The sequence below is a fragment of the Phaenicophaeus curvirostris genome, chromosome 10 (genome assembly GCF_032191515.1).
Source record: "Phaenicophaeus curvirostris isolate KB17595 chromosome 10, BPBGC_Pcur_1.0, whole genome shotgun sequence".
Classification (NCBI taxonomy): domain Eukaryota; kingdom Metazoa; phylum Chordata; class Aves; order Cuculiformes; family Cuculidae; genus Phaenicophaeus; species Phaenicophaeus curvirostris.
This window is the reverse complement of record NC_091401.1, coordinates 19,770,193-19,788,347: the sequence shown is the minus strand read 5'-3', so window position 1 is coordinate 19,788,347 and position 18,155 is coordinate 19,770,193. Positions and strand designations below refer to the sequence as shown.

General features: G+C 40.1%; 1 protein-coding gene across 3 annotated transcripts in view; it reads left to right on the top strand.

Moving 5' to 3' along the window:
* The window catches only part of FNDC3B (fibronectin type III domain containing 3B), a 201,648-nt gene that overhangs the window by 121,550 nt on the left and 61,943 nt on the right, over window positions 1-18,155 (top strand). For all 3 annotated transcript variants that reach the window (XM_069864562.1, XM_069864563.1, XM_069864564.1), the window contains exons 7-11: window positions 5,489-5,547; window positions 11,827-11,984; window positions 14,201-14,260; window positions 17,085-17,223; window positions 17,559-17,612. In XM_069864562.1, coding sequence (XP_069720663.1) covers window positions 5,489-5,547; window positions 11,827-11,984; window positions 14,201-14,260; window positions 17,085-17,223; window positions 17,559-17,612 — 470 coding nt within the window. The remainder of the gene's footprint in view (window positions 1-5,488; window positions 5,548-11,826; window positions 11,985-14,200; window positions 14,261-17,084; window positions 17,224-17,558; window positions 17,613-18,155) is intronic.

Here is an 18,155-nt window from a genome sequence, read left to right as displayed (position 1 = left end):
GATTGGTGAGTTAAGGGTGAGGGAAGGGGGATGAGACAGGAGGAGAGCTCAAATGGCCTTGAAAGAATGTTTGATCAAGAAAAGAGCAAATTACTAAATTTCAGCCAGTTTTTCAGAAACCTGCTTGTTTTCCTGCGCTGTAATTCTGAGAGATATAGCAGATCACAAAAACCCAAGATTCAATTTATTGTATAGACAAAGGGAGAAAAAAAAAACTTGAAGGGAGCTCTGCAAATGGGTATGCTGGTGCTCCTTAGTTGGTGCTGCAACGATTCAGCTGGAGTGTGGTGGCCAGGGCTGCTCCTGCATCTTCAGAGCGATGGAGATGACTCTCGCATTCCCTCTGGTCCTGGTTTCTGTGCCTCAGCTGCAGCATGGCACCTACAGTTTTAGGTTTGTTCTTGTACAAGGAGTTTTTTAATATACATTTCTACACTTCTCTGAAATGAAAAAGTCTGTGTGTGATCTTTGTGTCGTAAGCTTTGACATGGGCAGGGAGTTCACAAAGGTGCTGGGCTGTGTTTTGAAGAGTTCATTTTCTTGCAAGCTGTGCTGTACGTGACTGATAAAAGATCCTTCCTAGTATTAAAGCCAGTCACAGCCCCAATAAATCTGGAACAAATTCTGAGAAAGCATGCCATGTTATAACTGGCATATCTGTGTGCATGTAGCTCTGCTTGAAAATTAGATGAAAAGTTTGCTAAGTGCTAGTGCTGATGTCACTCCCTTGGAATGGAAGGGCTGTTGAAACAGTAAATACTTTCTGTGGCCAGAAGCTAAGTCTTGAGCTGGACCTTTTCCTCTCTGAAGGAAAGAATGCAGAACAAACCTAAAATTTGTATTTGCAATGGGAACATCTTAATTAGTTTAGAGCTTTGAGCTGTTTAAAACCATTTACATACACAGCTGCTGTTCATGCAAACATGCATACTATTCATGGAAAATTCAAACTTACCTTGAAATGACAAGGTTTTCTTTTTTCCTTGTTTTTTGAGGCTGTGCTTGTTGTTCAGAAGTATGGTTGGAAAGGTCTGAAAATCGTTTTTCAACTGTACTTGCAGAAAGAAACATAGATACAGGCTAACAAAAACATATAATAAAAGTCTTTTAGTTCAGCAAGATTTAGCATTGAAACCCTGGTAGCACCGAACAGCTGCTGGGAAAGTATTTAAATTTTAGGAGCATTTACTCTTGGTTGTATCTGTGGAGTTTTGGTTGTGACTCAAAACTCTGAAAGAAAGGGAGATGACCAAATTATAAACTGAGATGTGGTCCAGATCTTACAGCTGGCTTCCCTGCTACCAAAAGCTAGTCTGAAACATTGCATCGAAATAACCCACAGCCCTGGAATGGGAACATAATGCAGCAGCTTGGGACAGCTATAATACCTCTTAGATACTAAGATTTACAGGATAACTCAGATTTTTGTACTGTCCCTCATAGGACCTCACTGGGCATTTGCAAGGAATTCATTCTTCCCCCCTCCTCCTCCTAAGAGGAAGAGTTTTGCCATGACAGATGTGGGAACAGATGTTGAGAGGAAAAGTTATAGCGGGACAATGACCTGAAGTGTTAGTTGGGCTCTTCCTTGACGTGACTGAACTTGTGTTCCCAATGGCAAAGGAAAGCAGCGCGTGTCTGCTTACTGTCTGCAAGCCCCAGTGCTAACTTTGGCAGGTTGACGTGTAGAGCTTTTATGTGTTCATGTCAGATAGTTGGTGCTCAGTTAGCTGGGGTAGAGGGAGGAAGGGACAAAGATTTAAAAGCAAATCAGCTGTCTGTTATTCAAAGACAGGCAGTGCTAAGTCGGTGAATCGTGACTAGCCACCCACCACCTTTCCTGAGCTGTTGTAGGTAGTTTTTCTGAATTTGTTCTCCTGTTTTACATCAAGACTTCCCCTTCTCTTCCTTCTGTTCCTCCTCACCTTTCTGCAACTGCATCTGTGATATCCAGGACACTCTTGTGCTCCTCGTCCCTAAATGCTCCAGTGAGTTAATCTAGTAGAAGAGTCCTCAGTGGCTGATTAGTAACAGTAATAGTGAGATGGGAAAAAAAAGCTTTTCACCAATTCTATATTATCAGCATAGACCATATGAGAGAGGTTTTTGTTCTGCTCTATCATTTCAATTTCAGAAGGATTTCAGCTCTTTGTTCGCTTGAGAGAAAGATGTTGAGCTTGACACTTAATGTGTTATGAGAGAGATTGGCAGGTAAGACCAGCTTCTTGCTGAGGGAGGGGTTCATGGCAAGTCTCATTCTCCTTGGCTTGGGCTAGCTCAGGAGACTGTGAATAATTATTTGTTACTGAAAAGAGATCAACCATCTATAGAAGCCTGAGATTTTTTTTTTTTTATTGCTCATGAAATGGGAAATTAAGTATTTGAAATACTGTAAGAAGGTGACAATTCTCTGAGCTACTTTCTCTCTACCAAAATGGTTGGCTTCAGTCTTATTAACAAGTTTTTCCACGGGGCAGTTTTGCGCTGGTGTTTTTTTTTTTCCTTTCTTTCAGACAGAGGTTGGGCTTGATGACATCTCCTGAGGTCCCCTTCCAACCTGAGCTATTCTCTGCTGGTGTTTTAGACATCACTGGTGCATATTTATTGTTTTCTGCCCTTAATTTTACATTTGCTCTATTTTCACAGGGCATTACCTATTATTCAAGGGTGGGTTTTTTTCATTTTTAATTCCTTGCAGGGCTCTAAGGCATACACTGTCCTTTTCCTGCAGTACAGTGATTTCAAAGCATGTGGTGAAACAGCGCTCCTTACTGTAGATTTCTCTTTCTTTGCTGTTGTTCTTGTAAAATGATTCATGGCTTTAGCAAATCAGTGGCATGGAATCCATCACCTTGGCTCTGTGTGTGTGAAGCAGTTGGAGTGTGCATCCCATATGTGCAAATCATCACTTGGACCTGCCTAGTCTGAGCTATGAACACTCGGGAGGTTCAGCATGGGGGATATCTGACATAGTTGGTCAGCATACGTGCAGCATCTCATACGTCTTATTCTTTAGAAATTGTGATCCAGCGCCCATCCATTTATGTATTATTACTCGAATTTAAAATAAATTCTTTTTTTTTCTTGCACCACATTGTCCTCCTTAGATCTGTGTGTGTCCCATTCAGTCTTCAAAATCTTTGAAGACAACTCCTCTTTTTTCACCTCTAGTTTGTCTGTGTGAGTTCTTGGCGGCATAAATGTCCGTGTTGTCTACATAAATATCCATATGTCCTCAGTAACTCAAAACTACAGTGTACCTGTAGTCGGAACCTTCTGCTTGTGAACAAGGTGCATGTTTGGGGAGCCAGTGTAAAAAGAACTCCTTAGTCTTCACTGAGAAGTCTGATTGAAGTGCTTTCTTTCTTTCCTGATACATTTAGGGGGTATACCCAAGTCCCTTGGGTCTTAAAGTCACTTCCTGTATTTGGAGCAGTTTGAACCTTCAGCTCTGACCAGCAAAGGTCATAGGACTTAGTTGCTGTACAAAATGATCATTTTTCACAGGAGAGGGAAGTGAGACTGATTTGGGCTTCAGGGTTTATTTTCCTCTCCTATTTAGTGTGACAGAGATAGCATCCTTGCTAGAAAGCAGAGAGGCGAAAGCAAATTCAGTCCACATGTCTGGGATTTAAGGTTGAGAATGATTCACGCTTAGCTTCTGGGGGCTGTAATTAGGGGTGACATAATAACCATAAACTTTCAATGAAATAGTAGCAGCATTTTTGTTACACTCTGTAGCTGCAGAAGCTGCTTCTGATTAGCATCCCTTCGAGATAAGCCTACGAGACCTCCACAGTTTCCAGATCTGGAACCAGGCTTTTGTGACGCAGTGTTAATTTTGTCTGATGCCGAAAGGAACCCTAAATTCTCCATCACCCTGAACTTTGTTGACATTTTCACTTGGGCCAGCACCTCAACATTTTCCTTAGCCATTTTAGTCCATCTGTATAGTTTTCAAGGCAGTGTTATCTTATGCTGGATAAATCCTGCCAGTTTGTACACTTGATAACACAGTCTAAGGATTATCTGCTATCAAAGAAAACAGTTGTGCTGTCCTCCTCTTCTTCTGAATTATTACTACTACGTTCTTTTCCAAATGGCTGAGACTAAAACGAATACAGGAATGCTTGGAGCAGGAGATCTGTCATTCCGACTGAACACCAAGGTGCATTCTTGTAGGGAGAGATGGGCATTTACACTGGAGTTCTGCCATCAACATTCAGCCAGTTCAGTTTTCTGGCAGCCAAGCACATGGAATTTTTAAAAAGATGTACTTTCTTTAAAGCAGGTCACAGACAAAAATAAAGACACATTCTTGAGCTACAAGAATTAGGTCAGGCTTTGGGGGAATCATTTGTAAAAGCTGTTGATCTGATCTTACCAGCTTTTATTCATTAATATTTTTGCTTTCTATGCCAAATTTGTATGCTTTTTATAGAGAGGTGTTTAGGTGCAATGGATTCTCCTGCTTTGGTGAGGAAACTTTTGACATTAACATTTTTTAAAAAAAAAAAAAAAGACAGAAAACCACCAAACCTAGGAAAAAAATGTGTTCCTAGTTTTTGTTAGAGAATAGTGTAGTGGAAAGTGAGGCCTCTCTGCTGTGGTCCAAAAGGAATAAAGCTGCTTTGTGTCACCTCATTACTCTAAGCTGATGTTTTACCTCAAGACTTCTTTGGAGGATTGGGAAAAAGCTCATTCCATGGCTGACGATTGCCTCTGCAGCATCTTCTGTGTCTAATTTAGGGGAAGCATTTTGCGCCCTGCCCTGTGTTAGCACTGTGTGTAGCCCCTGCAAGAGCTGCTGTGCCAGATGTGGGGAGGAAGGGTGGATTACCGCTAGTCAGGGATCCCAATTAGCCTGGCATGACTTTATTACCTCCATAGTTGAAAGGTGGCCTAAAAAGAGCTTTGAGCATTACATGGTATCAGCATCTAAGGCCAATTAGCTGTGGGGTGGGCAAGGAGGCTCGGCTGGGTGCTCCCTGCATGGGGCAAATATGCCCTTGAGCAGCCTGATGCTCTGGCAAGCTGGTGGATAGCCTGGCTTTACAGCTGATGGGGTAAGGATGTCTGTGTTTAACAAACCAGGAGGAAGTTCAGCAGTAATTGAGCTTGAGGCACACTTCTGCCTCTACCACAGCTAAGCTTTGGAAGTAGGGGAGTTTTTCTCTGTGAAAGCAAATTCTAATTAATAATATTGTTTGTAGAGGACGCTTCTGCAAATAATTCCACCTTTCCGAATATCTGCATTACTGGAGTTTCATTCCCTCCTTTTTCTCTTTTACAATTTTGTTAATATTAATATATCCGTGAATCTGCCTAACTTGGCTTCACAAGAGCAAAACAGCTGATGCCTGTGTACAGGTAATATCTCTCTCGTATTTACAAATTCTTGAAGTATTATTGACATAGGTGACTCTTTCTTTTGTTTAATTTTGTTCATTTATTTTTTTTTCCTATTTCCATATTCTCTATTTTACAGAATTTGATTCAGAAACAAAAAGAGTTCAAGACATTCTTTCTGGAATGGAGAAACCACAGGTATGTGACCCCAAATCACCACACAGACACGTAAACACACGAGAAATAGAAAATGTGATGGTAGATTGTGACAGCATACTGATGACTTCACAGGGGAGTACCTCTGAATTTTTTCCTTACTAGATTGTGATTGCTGTATATATCTAAGTCATAACTATATCTGTCTTCTTCTGGGTTATAAGTTTGAAGCATCTTTTATACTTGTAGTTATTTGTAGGCTCTGCCCACTGCAGAAGTCACATCAGTTACCTGATACCGGGAGGACAACTCTCAGTATTCATACTGCAGTAGGCAACCCAGGGCACTGCAGTGATTTACATTGCTCCTACTCCATCTCCCCTGGGTTTAATTTTATTTGTCACAAACAATTTATGTCTGTAATCATTATTAAATTAAGCTAATTCTATTATTCACTGGCAATTGCTATATTCTAAGTTAGTCTGAGCCATAAAAGCACGTGAATTGTAACGGAAATTGAATCACCATGCTGGGTGAGACCATAGTCAGGTAAGGTTATTAATAAATCTGGTTGTAAGCCCTTTGATTGTGACAGTTTCCTAATTTGGCATGTCAAATGGAAACCAGAAAGGTATTGTGGATCTGAATAAGCACTTGAAAAAGCGATCATGAGGCAGAGGGCTGTGCTTTGGGAGTTTTACCTCCTTGCCTCTGTCAGGGCACAGGCCATTCTCTGGCCAGGTGGAAAGCTCATAAAAAAGTAAAGAAATAAAAAACCCCCAAACAAACAAAAACGAGTTGGGAAGTTCATCTAAAGATCATGCTGAATAGTAGCCGATAGAGGCTGAGGTAAAGAAATTCTGCAGTGGGAGCATAATGGGGTGGGTGGCTGTTCCTTAGAAGCAGCAGTGACAGAGCTCAGGGAGAGGCGGGTGTGAGCACAGGCTGAGTTTTATTTGTAGGATCTATTCTCCAATGCTTTTGTTCTGAATTAATACAAAAGGTGTTTGGGCTTAAATTGCTCAGTCAGTAGGTGTTGGATCCTACTGTCAAGGCATCTGGGAGTGCAAGTTCAAAACCAGCCAGACTCCAAACCAGACCTGCAGAGATGATAAACACCAGGGGATGCAGCCTGAGTTTCTGTTTACGAGAGGAAAGTTTCTTTATTTTATGTAGAGACAAGTGACAATACTGAGCTAAAGACTTGAGACGACGCTTTCTGGGAGATCAGAAGGGAAGAATGTGCAAGTATCGCAAAGTTAGGCGAGTTTATTGTACATAGTGAGTCAATATTTTTGTATTGATGTTGTTCATCTGGTAAAATACCGCAGCTGTGTGGCGTTTACAAAGATCCAAAGAGCTGACGTGAAAATTGTGTAATTTCGTACTTGTATCTATAGAGGTAAGGAGAGAAGCTGTTTCAGCAGTTTGCAGGATTCTGAGCTCTGTGCAATTAGATTTATCGTAACCAGGGCATTTAAAGCAGAGGGAAGCAAAAAGCTAAAGATAGACAAAAATAATTTTCCTTGAATTAAATAAAAAATAGAAATCTCTTTTTTTAGGAAAAAAAATGTAAAACATTAGAATGACGTTGAGTGAGAGTGCACTGGGGCTTGTCTGTGATTCTTTCTGTAACTTTGACATTTGTGAGTAATTAAACTCATAGGAGTCTCCCAAACCAGTAGTTGCTATGTGTGTGCATAGTCAGTATTATATCTGATAGAAATATATCATATTATGCATAAACAGTCAATTGGGACATATTTCTTGGTGAGCCTAACACATGAAAATGAATGACAAATAAAAACGTGTCTGTAAAAACAATTACATAAAAAGAAATTACATAATTAAAAGGGAAGGGCACAGAGCAGTAAGTCAATGGCAAGTAGAGGGATGCTGTGTCTTCAGCACGTGGCTTTGGTGTATCCAAGTGAGCATCTCTCCACCATTAGTACAGGTGAAGCCATCTGAAGGGATTAACCCTCTTAGCAGCTCCTGCAGGAGACACCGTGTGTTGCTTGGAGCTGTCTCTAATCTGGCTTGTCCAGGTACCTCTGTGTGACAGAGTCTCTCTCATCTTTCCAAGTACAAAATACACACACTTAAGAATTTAAGAAGTCTGTTTTTTTGATAGTGGATGTTATTACCTGTTTCAGAGATGTGCAACCAGACTGTAAATTTAATCAGAGTTTTTTCGATTTGACAGTAAAAATTTTAAAAGAAGACTTTTGCTCCTCCCCCCCATGTTTTTATTAAACTGAAATATACCTTTAATTTGCATTGTTGCAGGCAAAGTAAGGATTCTCTAAAGCAAATACCTAAGTGAGGGAAGGGAAACTTGATTCAGGGTTTCTAAAGTGATGGGGGGAAGCATTGCTGCAGCTGATCGCTTGGGGGGACATCCCCTCCTGCAGGGAGGAGGACCAGCAGGGAAATGCTGTGGGTCCACAGAGGTAGAGCTCAAGCAATACTTTGACTTCCCAAAAGACGTCCTGCTGACTTACTCAGTGGCAAAACTCATATTTAATCATTGGGTTTTTTGCCTAAAACTGCAGGATTAGAGCCATAGCTTAAAAGCGAAATCTCAACCTGGTAATAACCGTGAATTCATTTGACCCCCAAGTCTTTCAAACGTTGCCCTCAAGGGAGGAAATGAATGTTGCTTGCAGTGTAGTTCTCACACATACAATAAAACCCGAACCACACGATGCCTGTGAATGCTAACCCGGAATTTGAAAGATAATGAAAGTTGTACAGAAACATTGTTCATTACCTGAAAGACGGGAAGGGCCAATATTCATCAGTCTTGTAACCTTATTAAAGCAGTGCAGGAGTTGGGATTCTTTCCCAGGGGCTTTTATAAAATAATTATTTACACCACTGCGTTTTGATAGCATAGAAAGCAGGCATTTACTGTGTAAACTGAGAAGTTTTCAGAAACTAATTAACTCTGCTTTTCACCAGACATACAAAACTCCTTGTGGGAGAACCTTTTGTTAGGTCTTGGCTAAAAGGCCAAGGCAGTCCTGCTCGAAGGGAGCTCAGCAGTTCTGGGGACAGACAAGACAGGCTGGGGTGACTGGAAAGCAGCACAGAGGTTTACCTGCTCAGCTTATGAAAAATTACTCTGGCTGCTTATATTTTGGTTGGGTGAAATGAGCGCACAGTCAATGAATAAGAAACAGGTTTTTACTCACAACTGAGGATTTATCTCTGCAAGTTCAGTAGTCACATTAAGCCTGTCACTGTGTTGTTAGCTGTGCTTTTCCTTACAGCATGGAAAGGGCTGGTCCAGATCTGTTCAGCTGCTCAGTGTCTTTTGAAAGGTGCTTGTTTTCCCAGGCGTAAGGGACAAAAGTTAAAGCTATGTAGCTCGTTTGCAAGTGCCTGCTTGTTATCCTCAGCATATCATAACCCCATTTATTTAACTTACCCTTTTTCACAGCAAAGCTAGTCCTCTCTGCTCCAGGTAGGAGTTCCCTGGTAAAGTTAAGTAGTGGCTTTAGCCTTTAAATCAGATTTTGAAGAGATATGCTTTTGGCTGGTAAACATGGTACGATATCAAGTCTGTTAGTGACTGAACAGCAGATAGCTTTATCTCTAACTCTACAAATAAATCCATTCCCAATGCTCGCGCTGACATGCACGGTGCTGTTCTGCTTTCTGTACCCAGGGAGTGTGTAGATTTGCCTTTTCTGACTTTATCACACAGGCAGTGACCCCTCGCTTAGCTGCACTGAGTACACACAGCAAGTGTAGTAATGAATTGTATTTAGTGATTTCTGGTGTTTATTTTTAAACCTCCCCAGCAGTTACTGTGTCCGTAACACCACCAGGGCAGGCAGGCCAGCAGCAACGCTGAACACTCTATCAGTAAAAAGTTCATGGTGTGGCTGGAGCAGCTTGGCAGCTGCGTTTGGACTTTTATCCTCTGCATGGAAATATCTGCACACTGACTTCAGAATAATAGCCTAACAGTTTCTAGTGGTTAGTCTGTAGGATACTTTCTTTTGTTTTAAGAAAGTATGAAAGACCTAACTTTTTACAGATTGCTGAAGTTCATGAAAGGCCAGAGTTCTTGCCATGCACAGAATATATACGTGTGTCCTTGTGAGTAGTCATAGAGAAAAACATTTCAATAGAACATTGGCAGGATATCATGCCTCCAGCTCCAAATCTGTCTGAATTTGAAAAACAATTATGCAAGCATATTTCCATAATAAAAAGGGCTACGTGTTGATGGGCTGAGCTGTCATAGTAGTAATGTATGTTAAAAAAGAAAGTCTTTGGATCTTACTATCCAGTTTTCTGAATAAAATATATTTAAGTTAGACTTTCAGCTCTAAAGAGCTTTGTCACAATTTCATTCACATACATGTCTATGTATGTATCTCAAAAATTTAACTTACCTGTCTTATTTGAGTCATTCAAGATTCTTATAAGCTATCTAATTCAGTATCAGTGTTCACTGGTCCAAGCTTTTGAAGCAAACATTGATTTCATACCACTAGAAAAATGTGACTAGAGCAAGAAATCCCATGAAAATTTATACAAGAATTTGCATGTTCACAAAAAAAAAGCTTGATAACTCTTAAAACTTCTTGTCTTGAAACTTTTTTTCACATCAGGTTGAATCCTTTTTGGCAGGATTTAACTGTGCTGCTATAAATTAAAATCTAACTTTTTGAGATCATAGTTCTTAAATTAAGATGAGCTGTTTCGTGGTGTCACCTGCTTGTCAGTCTGGTAAAAACAGATTTATGACTTGCTGAGAAGGAATCTACTTGAAATATGGGTATCATACACAACAGTTGTAGTGATCTTCGGCTCTAAGCAATGTGTTTTCATCTGAGAAGCTAAATACTTTCTTCATTATATAAAGATATCCAGAAGCCAGATTTGTAAAAAAGCAGTCCTTGAAAGCTTCTCACTAATATTTCATTACCCAATTGTTTATGGGCAAGGTGTTTCAGTTGTCTCAATAACTGTGTAGCTAATTTGTAACTAAGCATCTGCATCGCTCACCTTACACCTTCTAAAATAACAATGTTTTGCTCTGTCTGTTGGAAGAATCTGTTAAAATTACGGAACCAGTGAAATTTGTTGTGTAGGAGAAATTAATAAAGTATGTAACCCATATGCCTTGATTACTCCTCATGGAAGCTAGCTGAAAAAAAAAATCTTTACATTTTCACTACCATTAAGAAAGAAAACCTTAGTAGTTTTCAATAAAAAAAGTGGAGAGAGCTTCAGGTTGTGGAGGCTTTGAGGCTTCCCTGGGGTTTTTTTCAGAAGGTATGCATAAAAATGTTGTGCTGTTTTTCCAAGATAGCAAATGCAATCATTATTTTTTATTTCTTTTTCTTTTGAGATAGTTGTGGGGGATTTTTTTTTTCTTCTTTCTTGGCTTGTTGACAGCAGGCTGTTCTTTGGGAAGCTGCTGTTCAGTACGTGCAGCTGATGAACGATGCCTCCGGCTCTGTGCCAGCGGGCTCTCCGGGTGAGAAAGGTGATGCTAGTTGTGCAAGCTCAGTCAGTCTAGAGCTATTTGGACTGGCGTTTCCAGAAGAATACAGCTGCGCTGGTGGAGTGATCCAGTTGTTTTGGTGCAGGGTTTTGAGGAATCTTTTTCTGTGTTCTATTAAAAGAGAATCCTCACCCATCTGGCATGGAGGTGTCGCTATCAAGCTGCTCCCAGCAGTGACTGTAGAATGTACATGCAGCCTTCCTCTCAGGGCACAAAGTGATTGATTTGTGATGTGGTTTTTAATTGACAAGTTGGACTTGTCATGATTCTCCTTTATACTTTTGAGTTGGCATAACATTGAGGATTGAATTGGGGTTTTCTGCAGTTGAATTGTTGCTGTTTCAAATTACAAGAAGGAAGAGGATGACTGACAAAGCTATCAGAGTTTTATTAGAGACTCTCCCTAACAAAAGCTTTAGAAAAATAATTGCATACAAAACAATCTATAAGATAAAGTCTTTGTTCCACATAGTTGTTCTTCCCTTCTAGTAACCATCATTGCAGCAGGTACCTCCAGAATGGTGTGAGGCATCCTTTGCTGAACACTCAGACTATGACCAGCCAGCTCACTGCAGGGCAACATCTCTTGGTATTCCTCATCTGTTAGAGATTAGTTTATGCCATGAATCTGTGTTTTGTATTGTTGATGACCATTTCTGACCCTTTATTTTTCACCTCTAGCTCTGAAATTTTCTTTTTACAAGAAATCCATTATGAAAAAACGAGCAAAAAGCAAATACTTACAAGGGTAGTGTTTTTCTTGTAATTCAGAGTAACTACTGTTTCTTTTATAGGTTACAAATATTCAAGCAAGATCAGTTTTACTTTCCTGGTCACCTCCCACTGGCCTTCTAAATGCAGATAGACACAACAATGGTTTGCCTTACACCTGTACCTACGAGGTTGCCTTATCGGATAAAGGGAAGGATGGAAAATACAAGATAATTTACAGGTAACGGCATGATTTTTACACTTCTGTTTCTCTCAAGTTATGTTTTGATTAGGAATAAATTCTCTGAGCTTTTTAGGATGTATTTTGGCATGCCCATCAGTGGCAGAAAAAAGGCACACTTGAACACGCTGTAATTGCTCTCTTGCCATCCCATCAGTTCCCCTTGCTGAAGAAGCTTGTGGAGAGCTGGCAGAGTGCATATCACAAGCTCCCTAATTGCCTTCTCTGTTGCACCTCCCTGGCTTGTGGCAGATACTGCATGCGATGCTGTCTCTCCCACTGCCCAGGAAAAGGTTACTTCTTCTCTTATGTGAAATGTCAACACCTTTTGTATATACCATGCAGGCAGGATAGCTGCCTTCCTAATGGGCTAAATGGACATGCAGAATTAAGAACAGTACAGCTTGCTTTTTGAGCTAACAAGCAAAAGTTGAAGGCTGTACTGCTTTGTAGCATCTTGGATAAGCAGAGGGAGTACACCAGTCAGTAGGCTGTATAGGCTTCCCATAAAAACCTGAATACTTGGCTTTCAGCAGTCTTCAGTAAAAATTCTGAGGGATTTCACTGTCCTTCCAGTGATCCTTTGAGCTCATTCTGTGATCAAGTACATATGGTGGTTTGCCTTTCTTCTGCCTGCTAATGACGTCAGGGATAGAAAATTTAGAGATGTGTCCTTGGCTGTTGTGAAATACCTAATCCTTTCCAAATCTCATTAAATACAGTCCAGGTGGTACAGCATTTATCGAATTGCCTCTTGAGTCCAAGCTATCTCTTTTCTTAAAATGTCCTGTGAATGAGGGTATTCCTTGTGGTATGCTAAAAGCAGGTCTGCATTAGCTGTCTTGGGAAATATAAAAAGAGCACATGAGCCAAGGAAACGCTGCCTGATTATTTTTATTCTGGTATTTACACTAGCTGTTTGTGAGCCAGTGTGACCAACTGTATAGGTTAATGTGTGCTGCTGAGCTCTTAAAATGAGAAGGAGACTTTCTAGTACTTCTTGTACTTGCTGATGTGATGGCTGCACATTTTCTCCTGGTTATGAAATGTTGTGCATCTGTTTTAAAGCTGCTAGTAGTAATCTGTCTCCTGCTGCTGGCCAGAGTACAGCCATTAGCTTAATGTGGTACGCTCCGTCACGAGCAGCAGTCGTCATTATTAATATAGGCAAAAGAAGGTCTGCCATATGTTGAATGCATTGTCTTTGCAAGGAGGTGCGCTCATTTCAGAGGGGAAAAAAACCTGAATTTGCAGAACATTGGACTATATGAAGAAAAATAAGGGGGTTTTGGTGGATTTCTGGGAGCCCAGCAGGCATGTGCTTTCTGGCTGATTTTGTTCTCTTGATTTTGATATCTTTCTTTTTGTCCAGCTATCTGTGAAATATTTCTGTATGCTAAGCTGAGAATTTTCTTGTTTCCTCTCCTTTAATAAAATCATTAATAAGCCAAGCACTTACATGAGATGGCTGTTACTTATTAAGCACTGACCCGTACCTTAATCTTCACAGAATTGGCGACAGATGACTTAGCGTAGTGTTCATTTACCAGCAAACAGACCAGAAGGAAAAAGAGTAGCCCCGAGTACACTTGAAATTAATAGATTATATGCTGAGTTTTTTCATGAAACGTCTGAAATTCTATGCTTTTACTTGTAATGATATTGGAAGAGATCTGGGTCCAGCTGTTGGGGCATTAATTAAACATCTCCTTGCCGTAGTCCTCAAAGAGAGTGTGGTTCTGGAAGAGAAATGGTTGTGCAAGGAACTGTACTTTTTTCCTCTGAAGCTCAATGGCTGTCGCTTTTATAAAATATTTCAAAATAGTGAATGCGTAGAAAGTACAAAAGTTACGTATCAATTCTGCTCCTTTCAGCTCTTGGAGGGTTGAAAACCACAATGGGCTTTATGCAAATATCAACAAAATGTAAGGAAAGCTTTGAAATAAACCCATATAGTCAGTTGACTGTATAAATTGGGATGATAACTGCTTTTCTGTTATGGATATGGAACTTTATAAAGTTTCCAAGAAACATGAAGTGTGTTGACAAATTTTTGGTATCTTGTTTCCTGCTGTTTCTGTGGTGGGATTTTTTTCCTCTTTCAAATCACAATATGAGGGACTTGCTGCTCACTGGAAAATCAGTAGCTGTGCTAACTATGTGATACTGCTTTTCATAATTTATTGATTTGTTGGTTTTGGGCTTTTGTCCTGCAGTGGAGAAGACTTAGAATACAACCTGAAAGACCTTAGGCCAGCAACAGATTATCACGTCAGGTGAGTTAGTGAGACTATAAATGTCACTTAAATATAAATTCTTCAATTATGTTGAAGATAAATGTGGAAGTTTCTCATCTAAATATAAGGTGTAGCTCACTAATTTCATGGTGACCTCTGTAGGTGTTTTTCCAGTGGCTTCTAAATATTTTCTGATAGATTCTATCTCAGACTTTATTATGAGAGTGCTTTTTGCGTAGGTTTTTTGCCACGGTATTGTTGTTGCTATAGTGAGAGGGAAAAAGACATCTGTGTATCTAAATTTCTGACTGTATTTCTAATGTGCCTAGAAGGGCCTGTGCATGAAAGTGGGATACCTCAATCTTCTTAAAAATTTGACTCAGGCAACTGGTATTCTTCAGTTATTGTACCACAGGTGTTCTAGCACCAAAAGTACTCCAGCAATTTCTTCTTAAATAATCCTTGCTTCTTGAAGTAAATCTGCTGATTGCAGACCCATCTGATCCTAGTAATTCCAGCATTTATTAAAAAAAAAAAAAAATCGCACTGGCCTGTCTTGATATTCCCGGAGCATGATTCTGTTTGATTCTATAAAGGTATTTTAAACATTTGTTAACTATTAATTCATTCTCAGGTTTGCTCCCTGATGTTTTTAAGCACCATTTGTGGTATTACCTGCTCTTGTTGCATTATTTTAAAGACTGCTTATGAACTAAGGCTTCAAATTCACATTCTGTTCATTTATGCTCAATATCCTTAAAAAAAAAAAATCCTTTCACTCCTGTCTATTGTTTCCTTCTGTTTTTCCAGACAAGGGTTGGGTTTGGTGTGCTTTTTCAGGTCAAAGCTGCTGCTGTTTGTAAAACCTTAAAGAACAAACACTTTCCTTCTGAGTGCTAAAAGAGACCGAACACCAAACTGTGTCTGTCTTGCTCTCATGCTGTAGGTTCATTTTGGTTTGGTTTTTTAAAGCATACCTTCTAATGGAACCCTAAAATGAATTTTTCAAGTAGAAATACAAGACCAGAAGTAATTTCTTGTAAATAAGTAGAAGACCCAGGCTCCCAGGTTGGGCAGTAGTCCCAGATGCAGCAGCAAATAGATGGTAATGAGGAAGAGAAGATTGTAAAATACTGCTGAGCTTCCTGCTGTAAGCAATTGAGCATCACTTTTAAAACCAGCTTCAAACAGCAAAGCGGTTGCCATATGTAGCATGGAGATCTCACGGTGTTCGGAGCATTTGTCCCATGTCCTGGCTGTCTTCTTTCTCCCTACCTACAGCTCCCTTCACCTTCCTGCAGGTTTGCCAAGTTATAGTTTCTGAACGGTTAGCAATAACTTTTATTTAAAAATAAGTGACTGCCAAATACGAAATTCAGACTCAAAAAGCAGCAGTATGCATTTGTAGTGGGGGGAACTGAACTGACGTGGAAAAGGCTGGCTCTTTGCTTTCCATTACAGTTTTTTTTTTCTTTATTGAAACTGCTCTATGTTTTAATGACTGTGAAAAATAAATCTGTAACCAAAGAAATTTGTGTGGTCAGCGGTTACTCGGCAGATCGCCTTGGGTCTCCTTAACCTTGGCAGCATCTTTCAGGGCTTTGTATCCGCTCAGAGAAGCTGCCTGGGCTTTTGCTCTTGGTGTACTGGGCCCTGGGCACCCAGGACCTCCTGGTTCGCTCTGAATCTGCTGCCTGCGTTTTATCAAGCAGCATTGTTTTGGTACTTGCAGAGATGACTGTGCTCGGTATTTCAGTGACCTGCAGAAGATGCTCGTTAAGCTCATTTTTGCATGTTTTTATTCTCCGATGGTCTGTATTTGATGCTTAGCTATGCTGATTTCTGGCACATGTATATACCACTTGCCAGATGCGGACTCAATTAATTAACTGCATTTGTTTTCACTCCTGACTGCTAACAGGTGATGGGTAGAGCAGTGCTATAGCAGTGCTTGTGAAACTCCCCTGCAAGGTTTGATTCTTTGTAGGTGGCCATTGTACATGAATTAATCTTATCTACTGTAAACAAATTTAGAAATTGCCCTTTTTTTAAACTCTGCATTCAAGTACACAATAGCTATGGCCAGCTTGGGGGTCATCGTCTGGTCACGGTTTGAACAGTTTTTATGGAGTAGAAGAATTCCAGTTTGCACTTTTCTTTTGCTGCGTGGAAAATGTGAAGGGAAAAAATAACATCATTAGTTTTTCAGAGAAAAGCGCCGTGTGAGGAAGTACTCTAGTACATTGTATTTGCTTTCCCACATTGTTTGGTATTGTATATTCCCCTCTGTGCTGATATATAGAGGATTTGCCTGAAATAAGATTTGCTTTGAAGATTTTGGTTTCAGAGTAGTGTTCCTGAGCTGTGTTAGTGGATTTCCATGAATTAGAACTGAGTGTTGGTACCTGAGCTATGTAGGAGAAGCTTGCACCCGTAGAAGACAACCAGCAGCTACCACCACTCAACAGGGTACATGTGAATCAAGTGTAAACCAGGCATTAAAGTTCATACCTTCTTCTTGTGAGTTCATACTTTCTTTTGTATTGTTAAGAGGATTTTAGCACACTGTGTGAAAGCCTGGCATTAGGCAAGGAAATAGTGATGAAAAGGAAAGATGATAATAACTCGTTGGTCAGTGGGAGTATTTGCACAAAACACTGTAATGTCCCTCTTCTGCTGTGATTTTTTTTTTTTATACTCACATCAAGTGAAGTAGAATAATGATAACCACCGGCATGTGTGAAATCTATCAGTAGTGGACAGTGTCATGGATGCGTTGGTAGTCAAATATTGTGGCTGAGGCAGTGCTGTCTCATCTTGTAACTGTCAGCAAATTTATAACCCATTTGGATATTATTTCCAGGGTATATCCAATGTACAACTCAGTAAAGGGATCCTGCTCAGAGCCAGTAAGCTTCACCACTCACAGCTCAGCACCGGAGTGTCCCTTCCCACCCAAAGCCTCGCACAGGACCAAAAGCTCCTTAACCTTACAATGGAAGGTAGGTAATGCTTAACTCGGGCATGAAAGTAGTGAAAAATACAGTTTACTGACAGTGAGCATAACTGTTGAAAATAATTGAAAGCTGAGACAGTAATTTTTCAGTCAGGAATTTGAACTTGCAGCATTCTGACAAATCCCTCACCATGCACTGACTTGACTTTTAAAATGTATGTGTTTCATTATGTCCAGCTTCTTCTCGGTATTCGTTAAGAAGTTGCCAAGCTGTGTGCAAACCCCAGGCTTTGGTTTCACTTAAGCTGCAATCATTTGCCTGCGGAGGGAGGTAGTTTTCTCGTATTCCCCAAATCACTTTTTGTTTATTTTTGTTCATAGGCACCCATTGATAATGGATCAAAAATCACCAGCTATCTTCTAGAGTGGGATGAGGTAAGTAGTACCTAGTTGAAATAAATAGATAAATAAATGGCACTCAGACTTTACAAAGATTTGCTGAGTAAAGAAAAATTATTAAATACAGAAGAAAGTAGAAGTAGGAAAATTAAATCCTCATGGCATTGGGTAAAAAGTTGGAAAGGTGAAAGGGGCAGTAGGGGGAAAACTTTTCACAGTGTATTTTATGGAGTTGCAATGTTCTGCTTCTGTACTCCCAAAATCTAACTTTTTATTGCTCATTTGGTGTACTTCATGTCTTAATTAGCATTGCTTATTATTTAATTCCTTGTGCTGTATCTTAGTGGTCTGTTTGTGATTTCTCTGGATGCTATCAGAGTGCAGAATAAAACACTGTTCCTGCCTCAAACAAGAGATTTCATCTTGCAGCCCTTTCTACAGGGTGAATAAAAGCATCCTTTACATAGTGTCAGTTAGTCCCCTTCAGATACAAAAGGAACTAAGTTCTCTGTCCCAAAGATTTTACATTGTTAGTGAGCAGTTTGCTGTCAAGGAGAGTGCCAAAAGCAAGATATGTGG